Genomic DNA, 23338 nt, shown 5'->3' on the forward strand with positions numbered 1-23338 from the left:
TATTTCTGCATGCCATCTACCAAGGAACCTCTGTGCTTGCCCAGTGATGGAAATAGCTCTGAAAACAGATGATGGTTCAAGCCTCATTTTTTGTTTATTCATTTTAGCAGCATTTGAGAAAACAGTGTATGCAATCTGAAGCCATTCCAACAGCTAATGAATCATAACAGGATTGTATAATCTTCCCCCACATGATTAAATTATTCCCATGCCTTCAACACAAGCTAAGTCTTATTCCCTGCTCTATATTTTGCTTTCTTTATCAAAGGTTTTTTTTGTCACTGTTATTTCAGCTATTTTATAACCACAATCACTTTCTTCCAGGGATAGCAGTTGTCATAGTTCCCTCTTACTTCTGGCACAAGTGGTGAGCACATTTGACGAGGATGTCCATGCAATGTACTGCGATGATTCCAATCACAAGCAAAGAGATGGGACCCAGCTAAACAGTGAAAGAAGAATAGAATTAAAAACATACTCTTGCCATTGAAAAGATAAATGCAGGCTTTTAGTAAAACAGAACAGTTTTCAGCCAATCTTTAAACAATCATCATTCAAAAGAGGGGATGAAAAAAAAACCCCCAACCCAGAGGTGGATAACCTGATCTTTGAATTTTGGTACATTTATCATGTAAATACTACAGTGTTTATAATTTGTTTTGGTTAATTGTCAAACTTACATTAATTTGTAATTCTTACAAGTTTTTATACCTTATCCATCTCCCAATATTTGGCTGCCAAAACTCAACAGTAAATCACTTTTTCCTAATTATTGTGGCCATAAATTAATTCCTCAAAATGCGAACAACAAAAGCTAAAAATCCAGGCTGATTTTTCTTCTGATGTGGTCGGCGCCATCTTTCATTGATTGCTAATTGCTGGAAAGAAACACCTCCTCACCCCGAATCTCTTTACTTGCATCCATGCCAACAACATTTCTAAATCTCAATGAACAATTAAGGTAGACAACATTCTTCTAAAATTAGGACGAGGAAAAGGGAACAAGGTCAACCTGATTTATATTTAAACTCTGCTGGATCTGAAGGCATACTTATATATCAAACCTCAGCAATATAGGTGAATACCTATATACCAGAATGGGCAACAGAACCCTCCAATTTGCTTCAAAAAGAAAAGCTGGAAAGTTCTAATACCTTACTATTACCTGGGTTGCATATGGCACTATGCCATGATATTTTAAATATATCATCCTAAATAAGCTACATTTAGCTATTTGTAGCATATAAAGCCAGAAAGAAGCAAACCTCTGTCTGGCTTATCACAAAGTATGAATTCTGTCTGAAGATGCATTGATTTGTTTGTGAATATGTGTTTAATTTAACAGTTCTATACCCTGCAAAGGGTTGGTGAATTAATTAAATTTATTCCTCTCAGTTTTTCATTTCCTCTCTCCAATTTCTAACCTTTAAAAAAAAAGTTGCATAAAATGGATATATGAAAATATATTGTTTCTTTTACTACAACTTTTATACACTTTGACTAATAAAAGTATCTTCACAACCAATTTTTTTCAACATAAAGCATCCTTATGTCAACTTTTTATTAATGCATAGTTTTGTGGGAAATGCATAATATAAACTATCAAAAGACAATTGTGTGCCAGTCTAGAAAATATAAATTAGATAAATATGAAACATATTTCTACTGTTTCTTTAGCATAGTTTCCATTAGCACTCAGTATGTTCATCTTATTAATATTGTTAGTTCCTTTGAAACCCTTTTCAGTTTATTTTTTCCTGAAACCTATCTTTAATAAATACGACAGAAGCACCAAAAAGCCAATGGACAATGAAGAAACTTGTAGCTCCTTAAAGACAGATTGGTTACAGCATCAGTTTTAAATGAACCATAATTTACTCTATCAGATACATAAAGTTACAAACGTCCATAATTCACTATAACTCTTTGTGCATCTGTTCAAGAATAGTGGCACCCCCAAACATGTATATAAATAACACATAGTCTTACAGGTGCCAGAATGTTGTTATATTGCAATAAGCTTCTGTTTACATTTATTTTCTGGTTCTTAACAATTGTTCTACCATTTTTCTGTTATTTATCATGTTGATAATCCACTCACTCCTCCAGAAGATTACTGAGGAAATGTTTCACTGGTTTCAATTCTTCCTCTTTCAAGCAGACTTCTCCATATTATTCGATTATGTGACTTTCCCTCTCTCTTAGCTACTTCCTCTTGATCCTGTAATTCACTTTGAATCTTTATTTCCATGCTGACACAAGCCATTCACTTTTTTGTCATCTCCTTTCCATAATAGCTTTGCTGTATTAGTGCCATCCTGATGTCTCCTTATTACTATTATAAAAACATGCTTTAGAAACAGAGAAAACATGAGAAAGGAGGTAAGATTAATGTTAGCCCTTTGAGATGGGCCAAGTCAGGAAACAGACTTTGCAAGTCTGGCTGGAACTTAACTTTATTGATATAGGCCGCAATAACAAAACCTTGAAAGCTGACTGAGGTTTCTCCTCTCTTCCTCTTGTACATTAGTCTAAGGATCAAGAGGAGGACTAATAGAGAACTAATCAGTCCTCTTCCACATCAGGTCTGGCTTTTTTGGTTTGTATTCTCTGTTTCTCAGCCTTAAAGCATGCTTTTACAATAATTGTCTCTGCTTCGCTTCTTCAAAACCATCTCCTTGGCTCTCTTCAGTTACCTACATTCACGTATGCTGAGGATGTCAAAATAATATAATTAGTACTGTGTTTATAGCTAATTTATTTCTTTTGTATACCATATACATGACATTAGAACTATTTTTATATAACCTAATTCAATTATAGCTCATAAAATTTTAAGGACAGGTTTCTGAAAAACTTTGAATTGCTGGGAGAGTTCAAATGCTCAAATTAGTCATATTTAGTTTATGGAGCATGTTTAAAATGTTAGGGTACAGGATGTCCACATACTTGAGGATATGTTTTTCGTTAGTACAACCTACATACTTAATAACCTAGGTAATTATTTCACAGAACAGAAAATAAATATATTACACAGGCTGAGTTGAGTGAATATTATCTGATGTACAAACATGCACTTCCCTAATGTTAGATGGTTTATCAATAGAACAAAATGAGGAGGACACTAAAAATACTCTAGCTTAGATGTTTCCCATGGCAGTTATTCAAATTGCTAGAAAATGGAACAGAGGTACATGTTTGAACTCCTCTTTTTTCAATGTAAGCAAACTTATGATGTTTTTTCTGTTCTAGCATGTATCATGGATGCAGTAATTATTTTAAAAGCAGTAAGGGGCCACTTCTCAAATAACTTTTCATTTATGGGGAACATTAATTATGTTATTGCCTTTCTTCCTCTCCAGTTACAACAAGGACTTTTAAAAACATATATAGATATGTGGCAAATTCAGCAGCATTTCCATAAACCTAGTGGATGCAGTAGTAGGAAAAATATCAATAATTGAGGGAAATAATATTTTACTGTATCTTTAGCATCTTGATTATTCTTCTCTTGATACAGGTCCACCAAAAATTAAGCTTGCAAATTGTCAATTATTAAAAGTTATGTTGCAAGACTTTGCAACAGTAACAGTTAGTTTAGAAATGATAGCTCAGAGAAAGATCAGAAGAGATCCTCATTTTTTTCTCAGAACAAAATTTACTTGTCAACAACACCAATTTCTTGCTTAAACAAGCAAGAAATAATGTAATGAAACTTGCAAGACAGGTTTTCTTCTCAAAGAATAGCCATGTGATCCCAGCCACTGAAACCAACAAAATGCAAAATTCTTACCACAATACCAGCATTTTTGATTGCTAACGGAAGTCCTAACAGGCCAGTGCCAACGTTCCCTTTCAAGAGATGTATTAAGGTTTGGTACCATCTGAAGAAAAAGAAAAAAACAATACAGAGAGATTAACTACTCCAAAGAACCTATTGCTATTTCTTCAACATTAGAGATGTAAAACTTCTACTCTTCCAAATGTTGCAGAACTACAATTCTAAAAGTCCATGAAGCATATATAAAGTAAAGGATCTCAGGTGTTGAAGTTCAGCAACATTTGGTGGTTCTGAAATTTTTCATTCCTGGATTAGTGCAAATGAAACAAAAGCTGAAGCTGAAAGATTGCACTTTCTTTGGAGATGTGGGAGGGGTGCCTTATATAAGTATGTTATGTTAATTGCAGCATATATGGCAGCAGCCAGACATCTATTTTACAGAAAGCAAGCAGCTGCTTTATCAACTGTTAACACAGTCTTGATCCTATGTCCACATATGGGTCAAGGTAGCTCTCTAGCTTCAGCAGATCTAGTAATTCAATTGATAACGCAAAACCTCTTTTGAGGTTTTGAAAACATGCCAACACAAGCTTTCAAATAATATCACACTAGTAAAATTGCAGATACAAATTAAATTAATGTAAAAGTTTCAAAATGTCACAATTTCTCCCAAAAGCAAAGTCATTTTAGATTACAAAGTCTTAGCTTTTCTTGCACTTAACTGATACAGATTAGTGACACCAAATCAGGAACTTTAAAAAGGCTGAGAACACGGGCCATCATTTTATGGTGATTTCTGTCTTTGCCATCTTGGGCAAAGAGTAGATTTCCATGTTCAGAAGAGTTTGGGGAAAATACTAATAATGGATACAAATCTTTGAAATGGGAGAGCCGGAAGTCATCGTTATCAGAAGCAGTCAGAGGCCAGAAAAAAATTGACTTTAAAAATCTGAAATGTTAAATAATTCATAATGAAGCAATTCGTAATCAGGATATAAGTCTGCATGCTGTGTCCCCAGTTAATTCAATAAGTTTATCTGTGAATGAACACTGCTTTAGTTTTTTACCTGTAATCTGATTCAGCCCTGACATGATGCCTGCACACTTTTCCCTTAGGGTTAAATTAATTTGCTTACGCATTTAGATGCAGACTGATTCTAATGAAGAATAAAACTACTTACGTTGTTCCATTTGTTTCTCCAAATCGTTGGTAGGATGATGGACTGGAAATATTGTTCAAGCCATCTGGGAAACTGCCATCGGGAGTCCCATCTGTTGAACTGTAATCATTGTAGTCTTCATTACACAACCTCTTGGTGGACATTGTGACTGCGGGAAAAGCATTATTAGTAACCGTAGCATTTACTAACTCAACATTTCCCACCTGGGGTTTTGTGGCCTCAATTACACAAAATTTCTCTAGATGGACCATGGCTGTAGCACAAGTGTCCTGCTCCTATCAATGGAACAAATTCTGGCAGAGATAATTATATATGTAGAATGCCACACCTTCTGACCTACACAAAGAGTTGCAACAGGAGCATATTTAAAGGAAAACTCCAGATCAGAGAAACGCTTTGGGATCAGCACTTTATTGTAATTACCAAGTCAAAGTGTAACCCTTTCAAAGTTCAAAACACCCACACTTTCTCCCCATAGGTAAGAAATAGCATCTCTGAAATTTATTCACCCACGACCATTACCTTGAACAGTATCGACACAGATTTTTGTACTTTTGCATTTCTATCCAATTCTCCCCAGCCATTCTCTACTCAGAAAAGAGGTCAAGATAGATAGCTTTCTATCAACTAGTTCAGGTGATGTCTCTTTGAAGTGTGATTAGACATTAAATCCCAGAATAGCTAGACAATATGGCCAGGCTGGTAGCCAATCATAAGAAGCTGTAGCTTAAGCCTTGAAGACCACAATGAAGAACAATAAACTAGATGAAAAACAGTGAGTCTCAGATTTTAGAAATTTTAAAAAAACAACATGAATTCTCCAACCAAAATTATGACAAAACTTTTCACTCATCTCCTTTCATGGACGCTGACTCAGATACAGAATGAGATCAAACTAATTTTGATCATCTTGCAATGACTTTTACTTGATTCAGCATTCATTGCTTTCAGTGTTAAACAGCTCATTCAACTTTTAATGTCAATTTTATTGTCCAATTCTCAGACAGGGAGGGTATGTGGCAGATCCCATTGTTTAACTGGTAGGATCCAGGAAGAGAGCCTCACACCTGGAGGCCCCCACTCTTCTGGCCTTCAGAAAGAATCTTAGGACCCATGTCTGCCAAATGGCATGGAAGTCAAAAATGTGATATGCAACCCTGGGATGGTTGGTCTCATGAGAGTGTTCTCTTTACCTCGTTAACTTTTAAACTTTTAATACTGTAACCCTACCTTTTAAATCTTTTTAACATTGTTCTTTCATTTATGCTTTTATATCATGTTTTTTTTTTTATTGTGAGCAGTCCAGAGTCATTGAGGTGAGATGGGCGGTGTACAAATGATGAATAAAAATACATTTCCTTATTGCTAAAAAGCTTTCTCTCAGGAAAATCTGCACAAAAGGAAGATATATAGCTCAGATCAACTTTTTGTCTATCCAAGAGGGTTTATAATGTTTTGTTAGAAAGAGATTCAGAAAATGAATTGGTTAAAGATTGTATGATAAAATGGGCGCAAAATTTTGCAGAACCAGTTATGATGGAAATGTGGGAAAAAAATTGGGTTCAGAATGTTAAATTTATGCAATCACAGAATTTGAGGGAAAATTTTTATAAAATGTTTTATAGGTGGCATTTAGATCCTAAGAAATTGTCGTGTATGTATCCTAATGTTCAACCAAAATGTTGGAGATGTGATTGTTTAGACACTACATATTATCATATATGGTGGACTTGCAAGAAAGTGAAGGCTTTCTGGATAAAAATTTGGTGGGTTATGCAAAATGTTCTGAAGAAAAAACTCCAATTTTCTCCTCAATTGTTCTTATTGGGCATAGTTAAGGATTTTTCAAGGGGTGAGACAAAATTGATATTATATATGGTGACAGCAGCTAGGTTACTGATTGGTCAATATTGGAAAAGGGATGTTTTGCCTACTATTGAAGAATGGACTTTGAAGGTGGCCAGTTTTGCAGAAATGGCGAAGATATCAGCATACTTAAAAGACCGGACTCAAGAGACTTATGCTTGGGAATGGAAGAAATGGATAGACTATGTGCAGAACAAATACCAAACTAGGAAGTACCAGATAGTTTTTACTTGAATGTTGTGTAGAAATGTATAGTATATAGGGGGTAGAATAGTTCAATGTCATGTAGAAATGTATAGTACACAGGGGGTAGAATAGATGTGTGGTAAAGTATGATGACATACACATACACACACGCTTTGGGAGACAAAAACCTTTTTGTCTATCCAAAGAAATAGAACTAAGAAGCACAAATATTGACTGTGATAGAAATTTTGTCTTGGATTTAATTGTTTAACTTTATGGCTTTTCTTGGCATATTTTTATCGTGTGTCATATTTTATCATCGTTATTGATTCTGTCTTTAGGGAGCTGTAAACTGCAAAAATCTACTTAGAACAATTTGGGTGCTGTATTAGTGAACAGATCATATTGTACTTATATATGCCGTCTGGTTCACAATGACCTTAGCAGGAAGCTAGCTCTCATTCAGATATAATGTTAAGCACAGAGTGCTCTATGAACTAAGTCATTTGCCTTGTTCAGCAACTGTGACATGAAAGATCCTGACCCAGCATTATATATAAACTGTTCTTCAAAAATAGTAATTAAGAAAAGTAGGAAGTGTTATTAAATGTGTGTTATTTCTCAAAATCATGCATTTATGATAGCTACAGTATGAACCCAACACTAATTAACCAGACTTTTATATTAATTTTTCCAATTTATGTTTATAGGGAAAGCTTGAGAATAAACTGGAAAGGAAACTGTTTCCATCTCAGCTTTCCATCCTTCTGTGATCAGGAAAATGAGGACCCAGATTGTTTGGAGGCAATATGATGACTCTGTAAACCCCTTAGAGAAGACTGTAAAGCACTGTGAAGCGGTATATAAGTCTAAGGGTTATTGCTACTTTGAATCCAGATTTGAATTTGCTATATTCACAAATTCAAAAGAGATGCATGGACACTCCTTCAGAGCTATATTGTTAACATCAGTTCTTCTGAGCTACTGACTGAATGCTATTTTTGGATTGCAAAACATCTTAATTCCAAAGGTGCTTTTTTCAAGAGGCAACTGGACTTTCTGGTTTTTCTTTGAAGATGTTTCGCTTCTCATCCAAGAAGCTTCTTCAGCTCTGACTTCTTGAAGCTTCTTGGATGAGAAGCAAAATGCCTTCAAAGAAAAACCAGAAAGTCCAGTTGCCTCTTGAAAAAAGCACCTTTGGGACAATCATGGCCTGGATGACTGAGAATCTCCATAGACAAGACATTTTAATACAAGAAACTGGACACACTTGGAAGATCTTCTGACTATTCCTGGAAAACAGAGGCCTTGCTAGGAAGACAGGATGTTTTGAAACTTGACTTCTAAAAGCCCTTTCAGATCTAGTTACATATTTCTTCCAGTATTATTTATTCACATTTAACAACTGTATCAAATTAAACACAGCTGAGGCTTTTAGGACATTCCAAGGATGTGCTGATGTTATTTTTCTATAATATTTTAATACGATAACCACAGGCAGTCAGTTGTCAGTTAAATAAGTGTGGCTTAGTTCAGTATTAAATTATTGAGACTCCAACTGATTGACAAAAACAATGATTTGACAAAAATGAATCTTTGAGCTATTAAGAGCTTGCTACTACTCTGTTTGCGAAAGAGGTGATGAAATTAATCATAAAGAATTAGCCATCTTCTCTTCTAAGACAAATTTGGAAAAACTGATCAATTGGGCTAGCTTTTTGGGGGGGGAAGGCTACATGTTCTATAGTTCAAGCAAATATAGTTTTCATGTATAAATAAATATTAACCATTTCATGCAGCAACGTTTTATTTATTTATTAAACTTTTTGGTTACCCAACTCCAATGGATTCTGAGCAGCCTACAGAACCAGGGAAAAAAATAAAAAAGAGCTAAAAACATTGAATCACACTGATAGCCCAGACTATAATAATCTAATGGAGAGCAAACCAACAAAACAAAACAGGGGACACTGAATAAATAATAAACATCAATCCCAGTCCTAAGAACAAAGTCAGATTTTCCATGTTTTCAGGAACCACTGGAGAGAAGGCACCAATTTTTTTTAAAAAAAAATAGATAGTACACAGACTTTCTATAATTTAATCCCATTATATTTTGGGATGATAAACAAAGTGACAGTCTCTCTACTAAAAGGGGAAATAATTTCATACTGCCAAGCTTGATTCACTGTAACATTTGAATTTGGGAACAGTTAAAAAGGCCAGCCCCTGTTTGTTCATAATCCCAACAACAAAGATAAAAGCGAGGATGCACATCAAATTTATTTAGTTTGAGCAAAGATCAGTAACAAAGAGAAACAACCAATCACTCCATCCTGACTCCCACAAAGATAATATGATGTTTAAATATCAACATAAAATTCGTTTAAAGAAGCCAAAATGAGCCTATTTACTCAACAGAATCTGGGTTCATTTTATCAGCAGATATTGATGGCTGCTGTGCAAAATGTTCCAACATTCTGCGTCACAAGTTTTTTTTTTCCTGACAAAAGATAGCTAACATGAAATGTGTTAAACTAACCTGGAACATGTAATAAAAAGAATAATAAATTAGCCTTCTTAAACAGTCATTAAAGTAGAAACTAAGTAGCATGAATGGATGAATTTAACAGCACAGGAGTCACATGAACAAGTTCAACAAGCTACAGGCTCGATACTTTTCATATTGTTTACCTACTGAGGATAAGATGTTAAATCTGGCTCTAAAGGATAATGTTTGCTGATTGGCAAAATCATGTACTATTTGTTCTCTGTTGTTCTCTGAGATAAGAATAGTTTCGCATTGATGTCCAATGCCTATAAGCTTTTTTTCTGATTATTTTCTTATCTAAGGTAAATTCCAAAAGATGAAGAAACTCTCATAATGAGAATTTCTCCGAATATATACTGCTCAAAAAAATAAAGGGAACACAAGCAGAAGACATCCGAGATCTGAATGAATGAAATAGCCTTATTAAATACTTTGTTCTTTACATACAGTAGTTTATACACTGCTCAAACAACTGAAGGGAACACAAAACTACTGTATGTAACGAACAAAGTATTTAATAAGGCTATTTCATTCATTCAGATCTCGGATGTCTTCTGCTTGTGTTCCCTTTATTTTTTTGAGCAGTGTATTTGAGACCATAAAGACTGAAATTGGCAGATGGCATAAAAGGAATCAATCCTGTGGAGAAATAATGGTATTTAGGCCAAATATATTTATTCATAGCCATGATCTTCTTTCAGTCTTCAACTGACCAGATTCTAATCTCTGGACTGCACTGGATGCACATTCAGGTGTGTGAGTATACATGTGTATGATAGAGATACAAAAGGGACATCATTTCAGTGCAAGGGTACTTTACCCTTTTATCCCCTTTAAGAAGTTGTTGGATAACCATTTGTCTGAAATGGTGTAGGGTTTCCTGCCTGGCCAGGGGGTTGGGCTAGAAGACCTCCAAGGTCCTTTCCAACTCTGTCACTCTATTCTATTCTATTTTATCTCTCTCCCCCGCCCCCCAAGTAGATATTGCTATGAGTCATGTTCTTATGAACTTAGTCTGTGGTATCTGCAATAACTTGTAATTTGGATAAAAATCCTTCTATGAACTACAGAACAATTACACTAAGGGTCTAACAAAAAGTTGTTCCAAAGCTGCATGAATGCACTGTCCACCTTTCAGGCAGAAGAATTTTAGAATTCTTGGAGCCTGTAAGATTACAAACTCCATGTATGTTTTTCAGGACCCCAAAATTCTGAAACCCTACAGGAATATATTAAAATTCCACACTTGCTCTGCTGTCCTTCTATTATCAATCTCGATTTCCTAAATACTTTTGGAAAAGCCATCACTTTAATCTGCTGAAAACTAATTACCATCTGGTTTTCATCGCAAAACTGTGCTAAGTTACTGTAGGCTCATTTAAGGCTAACTGGAGTCCTTTGAGTTAATTGTTGCATTAATATAAACAGCAAGAATGACACATTCACTTCTGCTACTTTGAGATGTTGCAAGTTTGAATCTGAAAATGTATTTGCAACTATGTTTACCTACAGAAAGAAAAGCAAAGGAACTAAAATGCAACGTTATTCAACTCCCTTATTTACCAAGATACGAATTAATGATGAGACTTGTAGGTCATGTAGATAGGGCCAGTTCGGTCTAGTGGTTAAAGCACCCATTAGAAAACAAGAGACATTTGAACATGAGTTCAAATCCTGTCTTAGCTAAGAAAGCCATCTGGATGACTTTGAGCCAGTCACTCTCAGCCCAACTCACAGGTTGCTGTTATGGGGAAAAGGAAGGAGGAAGGCGCATTGGATATATTCACTACCTTGAATTATTTGTAAAAATAATAAAGGCAGGATATCAATAAATAAACACTCTAATTTTGGAATATTCAGATAGTTTTGAAAAAGAAATATTCAAAAGAAAGATTTATTTGAGCAATCATCACATCCTGTGCTAAACACATTTTTAATGAAAGGTAAAAATATTCATGACACCCCTACTAGCCAGACCATAAACCAGAATTTTCTTCTAATAATGGTGGGATTCAGCCAGTTCGCACCACTTCAGGAGAACCGGTTGTTAACTTTCTGAGCAGTTTGGCAAAGTGGTTGTTGGAAGAAATCATTAGGGCAGAGAACCGGTTGTTAAATTACTTGAATCCCACCACTGGTTATACAGATAAAAAATGCTGAAGAAATTTAGGCACCATTTAATTCATTTGGAAGCATATAGGTCTATGAGCTAGCATTTGCTTAATAAGACTGAAGCAATTTAGATCAAATAATAACAAACAAGTATTGCTTTAGGCTGAAATGTTGATCTTTGCAATTTTAGATTATATGACAAAGAATTGTTTATACTAAAATTGTGATTAAGCCTTCTGATCTTCTGTGCTGGGTTGTAAAATATTGGAATTGGCCTACTGATACCTTGTCACAGTGCAGAGATAAAGCATTATTGTAGGAATTTAAATATAACACACACAGGCATTGTCTTATCTACAACAATATCTAAAACTTTTACCAAAACCCATCTCATGTTTTTTCAAAATATACACGTGTGAGGAACCAGCTTTGTCACAGAATTCATCCCCAAGTTGCTGAATCATAGGGAGTTTCCTTTATTTTTCAAAAATATAATGAAACTGATTTTCTCAATGTCAACTACTTCTTTAAATGACCGGAAATGACTCCAAAACAATTTATAACATCTAATAAGCAAGCAACATTGATCATTTCTAGTACATGGCAAAGTATTTGTTTTGCCAGTCAGGGCAAGAAAACTCTCTAACAAATCTGAGTACAGATAGTTATCCAGCAACAATTGAATCATGTAATTCTCCTACCCCACTAGGAACATAAGAAATGAACTAAAAGAACACAGAGACAAGATTTTTGTTATACTCCTACGCACCCAGACTTAATGTCACCCTATAATTTCTGTAAATAAGCACAAGAGCCCTACTTTGAAAATCAGCCAGTAGAGGCACTTTATTACAAGTAGATTATATATATATATATATATATATATATATATATATATATATATATATATATATATATATATGTGTGTGTGTGTGTGTGTGTGTGTGTGTGTGTGTGTGTGTTAGAGATTACACAACAGCAGGAAGCATAAAAGGCTAATTCTATCCTAAACAGCAAACAAAGGAAAAGGAAAAAAAACCTTGCTAAGGAAGGTAGAACTTGGAAAAATACCAGACATTTACAACCTTAGATAGGAGAAATGTTAGCAAAGCAAAAGGATCCTTCAGAGATCAAGGGTGACCTATGTTCTTGTCCTTTTCTGACCGCAGTTCAAAACACAGCAGTGAGTACTTTTCATTCAAACACTAACTAAACTACAGAAAACTGTCTTCAGCATGGATAGAGTATTCAAAACATATAGTATAGTTTTAGAATTTATAATTCTCAAAAGTTTCCTGCTCCTATATTAATGATAATAATGCAACAGTTGTGCAAAAGACAGATGCTATGGTTTACCTTATTTGGTTATTGCCTCCTAAACATCGTCACTGTAATGGGAAGCTGTAGATAAAGACCAACATGCTGAAGTGAATCACAAACTGATGTGTTTTTACAAATGGAGAGGATATTATATTACACTTAGGCTCCAACCTATCCCTCTGTTTTCTAGATGTGTTTGAACTCTGGAAAGTCCTGAACTGGTCGTCACTTAACAACCACTCATTCACTGACTGTACAAATGCACAACATCTTTGAACAAAAGTGATAGTTAGGATCAATTATCACAGTCATGTGATTATAATCCAGGCACTCAGTGACATGCTTAGTTACAACGCTGCAACATCCTATGGTCACACAATCACCATTTGCGACCTTCATTGCCAGCTTCTGACAAGCAAAGTCAATGACGAAGCCGGCAGAAGGTTGCAAATGATGTTGTCATCTCACGCTCAACAAAGGTGCAGGATTTGCTTAATAACATTAACTAGAAGTGCCGGAACTGCCCTGGCTAAACGATGCAGTCACACAATGTCACATTTTGTGATGTCACTTAGCTATGGAAATTCCAGTTGTTAAGTGAGGACTACCTCTTCAGTGTTCACACATGTCTGGAGAACATCAGGTTGGAGAGAGCTGTTTGAGAGTCTTAGTTGTTCTTCATTGTTCCTGCATTCTACTTTGGCTAATGTAGCAATCGTGAAAGTCTCTATTTAGGGATTGTAGAAGCAACTATTAGTTTTAGCTTTGAAGCATTTTGTAAGTTGCCTCCAGATCATTTCCCTAAACAGGAAGAACTTCATTGCAGAAACATATTTTACACACAAACATATCTACCTACACATGCACACAGAATCATTATCTAAACCGCACCTACTCCCATAAAGATATTTGTACAGTGTTCATATACTGCATTTTTCTTTTCCCTATTCCTTCATTCAGAACTAGTCCAATGGTAATTATTCCACATTAAACATGAGCACGATATTTATTTAGACACCCTAATGGAAATGTCTCATTTTTACCCCTTTCCTAACCCAAGGAGATCCACACAGTTTCCAGCTGGTGGCATTTATACTATTTCTGTAAACAACTACTCAAATTCAGTAGGAAAAAAAAAATCCCAAGCCCTTTCCCTTGCTTGGTTTCACTTTTTAACAAATGCTTTTTCCAAGGTTAAAGGATATTTTAAAAAGCGTAATGCTTTTCACATAAAGCGTTTTCTCAGCTGATTATTTGCCAGACGACCCACTCCCCAGCCTCCACCTGCCCGCTCCCCACCCCACCCCGGGCTGTGCCAGCCTTGTGGGCCTCCGCACAGCTGGGACAAAGCCCGGACGCTCCCCTGCCTCGGGGGCCACCGAATGCTTGGCCGCATCAGCGATATGAAAGCCGCCTGAGAAAAGCAGCCTCGCTTTGTTTGCCTCATTGCACGCAAACCAAGCCTCTAGTCCTCATGCTCCCTTCCCCCCCCCCCCGATCCTCCTATAAACCGGTCCCCGCACGCACCTTTATCAAGCTCCCACAAGCCTCTTTTCGTGCCAAAAGCCAGACCCACCTCCACCATTAATCTCTTTGCCTTTGCCTTTGCCTTTTCCTTTTCACCGGCTTTCCATTTTGGCCCCTTCCTGTGACAGGTCATCTGATTGAACTTGCTTTCTCCTCTCACGTGACCACGCCGGGTCCGCGGTCGACGTGGAGATGGTGTGACGCTTTGGGGAAACGCGGGAGTTGTACTCCGCCCCGCGGTCGGCGACTCCGACTTCCGCCCAAGCAACTTAAACAGCCGGCTCTGTTTTGGGTTTCGAACCTTCACGCCGCCGCCCGCAAGCTTTTGACTTGCGCCCCTTAGAGGGACGCCCGTTCGTTGAAGCGGAGAAGCCGCTGGTTGCTTTTGCTGCTGCTGCGGTAAGCTCAGCCGCGCTTCTTCTTCTTCTTCTTCTTCTTTCTCCCGCTCTGCGGCGGTGTTTTCTGCAGGAGACGCGCGGAGGCCAAGGCGGAGCCCGCCGGCTGCGGTTTAGCTTTGCCTGGCTTTCGCGGCTCTTGTATAGCAGCGAGCCGGGCCCGTCTGGTTATTATTGCATCTGCAGGGAGAGCTCGGTTGGTAAGCGAAGCGTGCAAGGGCTTTCTTGGTACGGTTCTCGTCGTTATCCCTATGAGAAATCGTGCAATCGTCCTGAGTCGCTTGTCATGGTCTCCTTTTCGCGGGGGATGCTCCTCTCTTCCCAAAATGGATTCTGACGACGAGTGAATTAAAATCTCGGGTGTTTTCCCGGGTCATGTTAAATAAGTTAGTTAAAATGTTTAAAATTCTGTTAAAATCCTAGCTTAAAATCTTCTAAAAATCTTTACAGAGCACTCTGCAAGGTCCTTTAAAACCTCAGCTAAAATCCTCCCAGTACCTTAATTTTTTTTCTTATAGCAACGTTTCGACAGGCTCACAACCCTGTCATCTTCAGGCTCTTATTTAGTTTAGAAGCTGTGGGTGTGTTGCGAGCACCCACAGCTTCTAAACTAGATATATATACATATATATGTATACAGACAGACAGACAGACAGACAGACAGACAGACAGACAGACAGACAGACAGACAGACAGACAGACACACACACACACACACACATAGGTGTTCTAAAATGCCCTGAGCTATTTCGAAGTGGAAAAAGTAAAGGATCAAGAATAGGATGGAATCTTTCAGCCAGCAAAAATAAAAAAAAAAAAAGAGTGGTTTCTAGCCCTTGTTTTGTTTGTGTTTGTTTAGCTGTCACCGAACAGCTTCAGATTTTTGGTAAATTTATTAACTAGAAAGCCAAGGAGAAAGGAAGGCGATCTCGTGGGATTTTTCACTGGGACTTGAATGGCCTATTAATTTAATGCATTATTATTATTATTATTTCCACCAGATAACAAATGCATGCACCTGGCTCATTTCAGCCCTGGTTTGTTGAAACAGGGCTTGGTTACCTCCTGTTTGGATCAGTACAGCACACTCATAAATTGTAACTGGTTCAGAATGCCTTGGCCTGGGCAATTATTGCACTACTCTTTGCCAAACTGCATTGGCTTCCAAGGTGCAGTCTGGCTACAATCCAAGGTGTTATTGTCCGTAAAAACCTGTTGTGGCCCAGTGCCATGTAATGCGACTTCCTGCCTCCCATTTGTTCTGCTTGTTGCATAGATCCAACAAAATCTGCATGCTCCAGGTCCCTTCTGTGACAAGAGTGCCATCTAGCGGGAAGCATGGCTAATTTTTGTGTCTGTCAAAGCACCTGATCTGTAGAACAGTTTCCCCTAAGATTTAGAGAACCCTGATGCTATTATAAGGCTCTTAAGACTGTAAGGCAATGTTTCTCAAATGTGGCCACTTCTAAATTATGAGGGATCCTTGGTGCAAAGTTTGCTTGTTTTCTTGCAGATGTTTCATTACCCAAACTAAGTAACAACATCAGTGCTAGCTGTTTGCTACCAGTTTATATGATTAGTTAAAGGTAAAGGTTCCCCTCGCACGTATGTGCTAGTTGTTCCCAACTCTAGGAGGTGGTGTTCATCTCTGTCTTAAAGCCGAAGAGCCAGCGCTGTCCGAAGACATCTCTATGGTCATGTGGCCAGCATGACTAAACGCCAAAGGCGCACAGAACGCCTTTATACCGTATTTTCCCAAAAATAAGACCCTGTCTTATATTTTTTTGAACCCTGAAATAAGTGAACCCTGAAATAGCCATGAAGCACTGATGATGTTATCTAGTTTGGGTAATGCAAGAAAACAAGCAAGCTCAGAGAACACTAAGGACCCCCCATTTCAAACCTGAGCTACAAATATTCTCCTTTATTGGTACTGTAAGCTATTTGAACTTCAACTCCTAAAATTCCCTAGCCAGGCTGGGTAGGACTTCTTGGAGCTGAAGTCCACATGTCTCACAGATGTCAAGGTTGAGAAACACTGCTCTGAGCATTGTTTAGCATATTGATTGGTCTCCTTGGTTAACAATTTCTTTTGTCTTTGATATGCTCTGCTTTTGTTTTGTTACATCAGGTGGCCATACAAGTCACAAGAAGTAAACCACAGTGTCTGGATTCGTGTGTTACGCTAGATGGTAAACCATAGTTTGCAAACCTTCGGGAATACCTGGGTTCCTTTAGTCGGTGCACTGCAAACACTATTGCTATGTACAGTGAGCAAACCCAATTTCACTGATCATCAGGCCAGACAACAAACTGAGATGAGTTTTCATCTCAGAATAATGGAGTTTTAAGACTGAAACTAGATTGCTAATGAAATCTGTTAGACAAGTATGTTTTGATATAGAAGCAATGAACTTATCTCATGAACGCAGTTTAAACAGTCTGCAATCAAATCACATACTAATCTTTAATTTGCTTCATCATGGCTTGCAAGAAAGCAAAGCATATTTTGATGTAGGGGACTGCACAAACCCAGCCACAGAGAGCCCAAAGCTCTTAAGTACATATATTTGCACTTTTAGATACAAAAACCAGGAGTAACACTTCTCTTGTTCTTGTCCTCTTAGATCAGATTTGCTAAATATGCCCTTTGACAAGTGCCCTTCAATATTAGACCACGACTCCCCAATGTGTGTAACTCACAATGAATTGACTTCCTTTTCCCACGATATCTTATGACTCAAATTGGATATACTGTATTTTTCGCTCCATAAGACACACTTTCCCCCCAAAAAAAGTGGGTGGAAATGTCTGTGCGTCTTATGGAGCGCATATTGCGTCATAGACCCCGGCCGAAACCCCTGCCCTGTTGCACCCCTCTGTTCCCCCCCACATCCAGGAACTCTGGGAGCTGTAATCCTCAAGCTGCTGGGAAATGGCAAACGAGAGATTGGAGGCCAGGAAGACACCAGGGAAAGCGGGCACCTCTGATGCGGGGGTCAGGCAGGGTCTTCTGATTGAAATGTCTTTGAATATTAGTAGCTCGGGATGGTAGTTATGTGGTTGGTTTGAGCTCAGAGCTTGGCAATTTGGTTGCAAATATTTCGTCCCCATTCTAAACCCGGCTATTGGAATTCATGTTTTCTGAGAAGGGACCCATGACCCGCAATCTCTGCCCATGCAAAAGCCCAACCCTGCTAAAACAAAGCAGACCCTCGGTTAGGAATCGATCAGCGGAAGCATGTTTTGCAAATAGAGGCATCCCAAAGGTGCTTTTTCAAGAGGCATATAAATGTAAATAGAGGCACACTCTCTATGAATGAAAAGAGAGAAAGAGAGACCTCTCTTTTTTAAAAAAATGTGGTTTATAGGACTTGTAATGCGAAGTTGCTGAGGAGATGTGGCATCTGGTTTTCTTCTCTGGCTCACAGAAAGCAAGGAAGCCAATGCGAATGAAATACAAGGTGTAGCAATCTGCAAGCTCACCCCGAGAAAAGCAAATTACTAACAATTGCTGTAGGTCACAATTAAGCCAAAGCAAATCCAACAAATAAAAAACAAGAAGGTTGTAATTGGAATGTCCTGGAATTTTTTTTTTTATTCCGGACCCAGCCCAAGTCCTCTGCGATTCTACAACTTTGCAAAGTCTAGTTTTTTTAAATCAACAGGGTGAAATCACGCTCAGCCTGCCGCATGCTGGGACTTTATTTCTCGTCGGAGAAGAGGATGCCGGTAGTTGTAATTCTTTTAAAAGGGAGTCATGCGCAGAACTGTGTCTTTTTTTCCGCTCTTTTCTCTGAGTGTGGCATTGGTCTTTTAAAGTAATGTTTATCAAACTGGGCAATTTTTTAACAATATGTGGACTTCAATGATTCCCCAGCCAGCAGGAGTCTGGGGAATTGAAGTCCGCACATCTTAAAAGTTGCCTAATTTGAAAAACACTGGTATACCTAGGAGACTGGAGGCTAAAACATAAAAAACGGTTGCTGGAACTGGGTATGTCTAGTCTGATGAAAAGAAGGACTAGAGGAGACATGAGAGCAGTGTTCCGATATATCGGGGGCTGCCACCAAGGAGAGGGAATCAAGCTATTCTCCAAAGAACCTGAGGGCAGGACAAGAAGCGATGGATGAAAACTAATCAAGGAGAGAAGCAGCCTAGAACTAAGAAGAAATTTCCTGAGTTAGATCAATTAACCAGTGAAACGACTTGCCTCCAGAAGTTATGGGTGCTTCGTCACTGTAGGTTTTTAAGAAGAGACTGCACTTGTCTGAAATGGTATAGCGGGTTGAGGTAGAAGACCTCCACTGTTTTTCAGCAGGGAGTTGGACCAACTGCTACTTTGTTATTCTGTTACAGCTCCAAATTGCAAAACAATTCGTATAGGTCAGGGGTCCCCAACCTTTTGAACCTCAGGGACCACCAAGTTCATAATTTTAAATCCCGCGAACCACTAATACTAATCCAGCGTGCCGCTTGCTGAAGCGCCTGGACTCCCAGTGACAGGATGGGGTCCTTCAGGCACTCTCCCTCCTCTTTTTCTCTCTCTCTTCCCTCTCTCTTTCTCTCTCTCTCCCACTCATTTTCTATCATTCTCTCTCTCATCTCACCATTCCTCGATTCTATCTCTCTGATTCTCTCTTTCATTTTGTCTCTCTCTGATTCCCTTTCATTCTGTCTCTTTCTCTCATTCTCTCACTCATTCTCTTTCTCATTCTCTCTGTCTCTCATTCTGTCTCTTTCTTTCATTTTGTCTCTCATTCTTATTCTCTCTTGTTCTCATTCTCCCTCACTCTGTCTTTCATTCTCTCACCTTGTCTTTCTCATCTCTCCCCCTTTCATCTTTTTCTCTCTTTCATTTTCTGTCTCTTTCTCTGTGTCTCATTCTGATTCTCTCTCTCTCTCTCTCTCTCTCTCTCTCTCTCTCTCTCTCATTCTCTCCCACTTTCTCTCTCTTGTTCTCTTTCTCTCATCTCATGGGCCAGCCAGTGTCTTGGGGCTGAGAGGAAGTTAAGCGTCTCCCCGAGAGACCGAGGTGCGCGGAGCACCAACAAGGGCCGGAAGAAACGCCAGCAAGAGACGAAGCTTCGCTCCTGCTCTGGAATATGGAGCAAATATCCATCTCCCACCCTTCCCTTCTCAGGCCAGGCGAGGAGTAACTGGGAAGGGAGGGGAAGGGGAAGGGGCAGGGACAGCCACTGGTGGGTTCAGCCAACAGGAAGCTACAGCAGGCGGAAGAAACAGCCCAGGGTTCCTGCCACCCGTTGCTTCGGCCCGCGTGCACCCCCACCTCCCCTTGCACCATTACCTTATTCTGGCCAGTGAGGGCTGCGCTGCAAAGTTGCAAGTTACACGAACCTCCTTCTATAGTAGAGATTTACAGCCCCACCATGAGCTGCCTGGCCAGTCCCATATTCCAGAGCTCTAGTCACAGGACTGGCCATTGCTCATCCCAGAGCAGCTTCTCCACTCAGGTGTGCCAAAATTTTCTCACGGACCACCAGTGGTCCATGGACCACCGATTGGTGACCACTGGTATAGGTGACTTCATCTAACTGAAGGTAAAATCTCCACTTCTTTTTATGTCCCTGCAGTTTTTGTCACCCCCTATGGAAGGAGTTTGTCACATGAGTGTCTGCAATAGTCCAAATGCTGACCTTTGCAATGACACCTCACAAATGCTGCCATAGTGTCTTTTGGGGGCAGTATCAGTCGCATCAGTGCTACAATTTGGGTACTACTGCTATCTGGATAGCAAGATGCAATGACAACATTTGTGTGAAGTTGCTGAGTGTGCATGTAATAATTTGCACTTGGCATGGTTGTTTTGCCATTGTGTTCTTTTCAGGTGGTTGTTTTTTTCAACCTCCTTCTGTGCCTTGCCTCTGCTACACCTATCTGTGGTCCTCTCAGGCTCCGCCTCCTGCCCTCACTATACTGCTGCTCCATATTCAGCGCTCCATATTCACAGTACTCTGATGGGGGCACCTACTATAAGGGGCCATTCTGATGGGGTGTAAGGGGGGACTGCAGAAACAAAATATGGTTGCATGTATAGTGCCTAAGAAAGTGTCCTCTAATAAAGTGTCCTCTTTATAAACTGTTCCCTATGAAGGTAAAACCTTAAACGTGTCCCCCATAACAGTGCAGATCAGCAGCAGATCCACCCGCGTAACAGTATGTCCGTAGCAGATCCCCTATAATAATGTGTCATTCCTTGATGTTCTCAGCTACAGTGCTCTTGTAACAATGAAGGACACATTACTGACAGTTCTTTCACTACTGTATTTTCTTGCAGAAAAATACTACGGTACCTCCTCGTGCTACATACAAGGATGTCAAAGCAGAAAAGACTAGTATATAAAATTCCTTTTAAATTGGAAGTAGTAAAATACGCTGAGGAACATGGAAACAGGGCAGCGGAGAGACATTTTGGGTCACCTCCAACTGAAAAAATGATAAGAGAGTGGAGGAAACAAGTGGATCAGCTGCAAAAAGTAGATAAAAGCAAGCACACTTTTCGTGGGCATGCGGCAAAGTGGCCACAGTTAGATGTGTACCTGAAGGAATGGATCACACGTCACCGGAATAATGGCTTCTCAGTTTCTACAAAAATGATAATATATGAAGCCAAACGCATTGCTGTAGAGAAAGGCATTCAGGATTTTACTGGATCACCATCATGGTGCTACAGATTTATGAGGCGATGTGGCCTTGCTATGCGCACCAAAACTAGAATTGCACAAAAAATGCCAAAAGAATATGAATCTAAGATTCTGTCTTTTCATAAATTTGTAATTGATGCTAGGAAGAAAAATAATTTTGAAATTGGCCAGATTGGGAATATGGATGAAGTCCTGCTAACCTTTGATGTGCCATCTAATAAGGCTGTTGATCTTAAAGGTGCCAAAATCATAACCGTGAAAACCTCAGGACGTGAGAAAACACATTACACAGTTGTGTTGTCCTGCTGTGCAGACGGCACCAAATTGCCACCGATGTTAATTTTCAAAAGGAAAACCTTTCCAAAAGAAGTGATTCCACAAGGAATTGTTGTGCATGTTCATGAGAAAGGACAGATGGATGAAAATGGAATGAGAGTATGGGTTGAAAAAGTGTGGTCCAAACGTCCTGGAGGGCTTCTGAAAAAACCTGCTTTATTAGTGCTTGACCAGTTTAGAGCACATATTAGTGAAACTACAAAAAAGAGCTTTAAAGAAGTGAAGACTCGTCTAGCTGTAATTCCTGGGGGTCTTACCATCCAGTTGCAACCTCTGGACGTTTCTATCAACAAACCATTTAAAGTCTTTATGCAAGAAGAGTGGAACAAATGGATGGCTGCTGGTAATCATATGACACCTACTGGACAAATGAAGAGACCCACTATCACTCAAATTTGTGAATGGGTTAATACATCATGGCACTCAGTGAAGGATGAAATTGTTGCACGGTCATTCAAAAAATGTGGCATTAGCAATGCCTTAGATGGAACTGAAGATAGTATCATATATGAAGATAGCGAAGAAAGTGATATCAGCGATTATGAGCAACTGAGCTTCATAAATTCTGACACTGGCGAGTTCTTGGGGTTCCCAGAAAAGTAGAAGAGTGCTTGAACTTTAGTCTCTCCTCATTTGTTAATGAGAGTGATGATGGTTCTTAAGATCACTGTTGATTTTACATGGTTGAAATATTATTCTGCTATATTTTATTAAATATATTAGTACAGCACTTGGTTCAGAATATTTTTTTTTCTTGTTTTCCTCCTCTAAACCTAGGTGCGTCTTATGGTCAGGTGCATCTTACTGAGCGAAAAATACGGTAATTTTATATGGTTGTTTTTTTCACTTAACTATCATCAAGTCACTTTTAATAAAATATGTAGAAAGGAGGATGTAAAATAGTGGTTAAGAATGTGTTTTGTACTATGCCTGTTTATGCAATAAAATACATTAAAAGGAAATATCTTCATGAAAAGTTTTTCTTACGTAGTAATAGGCTATTGCAGTCAAAATGTGGGTTTTTTAAAATATGCTGTATTGATATTCATTTTCAATAAATAGAACTGGAAACGAAATCTGGTTTTGTTCTAGTAGCTTTAGTAACTGAATGATGTTTTAAAAATCCAGGTAAGAGTTTTGCTAGCTATGAATCATTATGCCATAACAAATTGTTACAATTTGTTGCCTGACTATCGCAAGTCTATTAAAAAATACCTAAACTGAAATAGTAAAAGGTCAGCAACATTACCCAGTAGTGCAGAAAAATATCTCTGTGGCTTACAGCTGATTGCAGCACCTGGGCAGCCTTGACTGATCTTAAAAAGTTTAGGAGAGTTGGAACAGAAAGTCCTTGAATGGAAGATTACCAGGAAATCATGGGGATATAGACTAGACTGGGGAGGGAAGAATTTTGCAGA

The 23338-nt window shown here is 38.6% G+C and overlaps 1 protein-coding gene across 2 annotated transcripts in view; it reads right to left on the reverse strand.

The window, feature by feature from the left end:
- LOC139309685 (proton-coupled amino acid transporter 1-like) overlaps positions 1–14629 on the reverse strand; it is a 30667-nt gene extending 16038 nt beyond the window's left edge. The window contains exons 1-4 of one of the 2 annotated variants that reach the window (XM_070933866.1): positions 14574–14629; positions 4963–5110; positions 3794–3884; positions 354–442 (exon numbers count right to left, since the gene is read on the reverse strand). In XM_070933866.1, the coding sequence (XP_070789967.1) occupies positions 354–442; positions 3794–3884; positions 4963–5105 (323 nt within the window). In that variant the 5' untranslated portion in view covers positions 5106–5110; positions 14574–14629. Of the gene's footprint in view, positions 1–353; positions 443–3793; positions 3885–4962; positions 5121–14573 lie in introns of those variants that run through there. The other variant, XM_070933864.1, reaches the window with a different exon arrangement.
- Positions 14630–23338: the final 8709 nt, after the last annotated feature.

Source organism: Pituophis catenifer, unplaced genomic scaffold (assembly GCF_029215685.1).
Source record: "Pituophis catenifer annectens isolate HBS135680 unplaced genomic scaffold, rPitCat1.0.hap2 SCAF_2, whole genome shotgun sequence".
NCBI classification, from domain to species: domain Eukaryota; kingdom Metazoa; phylum Chordata; class Lepidosauria; order Squamata; family Colubridae; genus Pituophis; species Pituophis catenifer.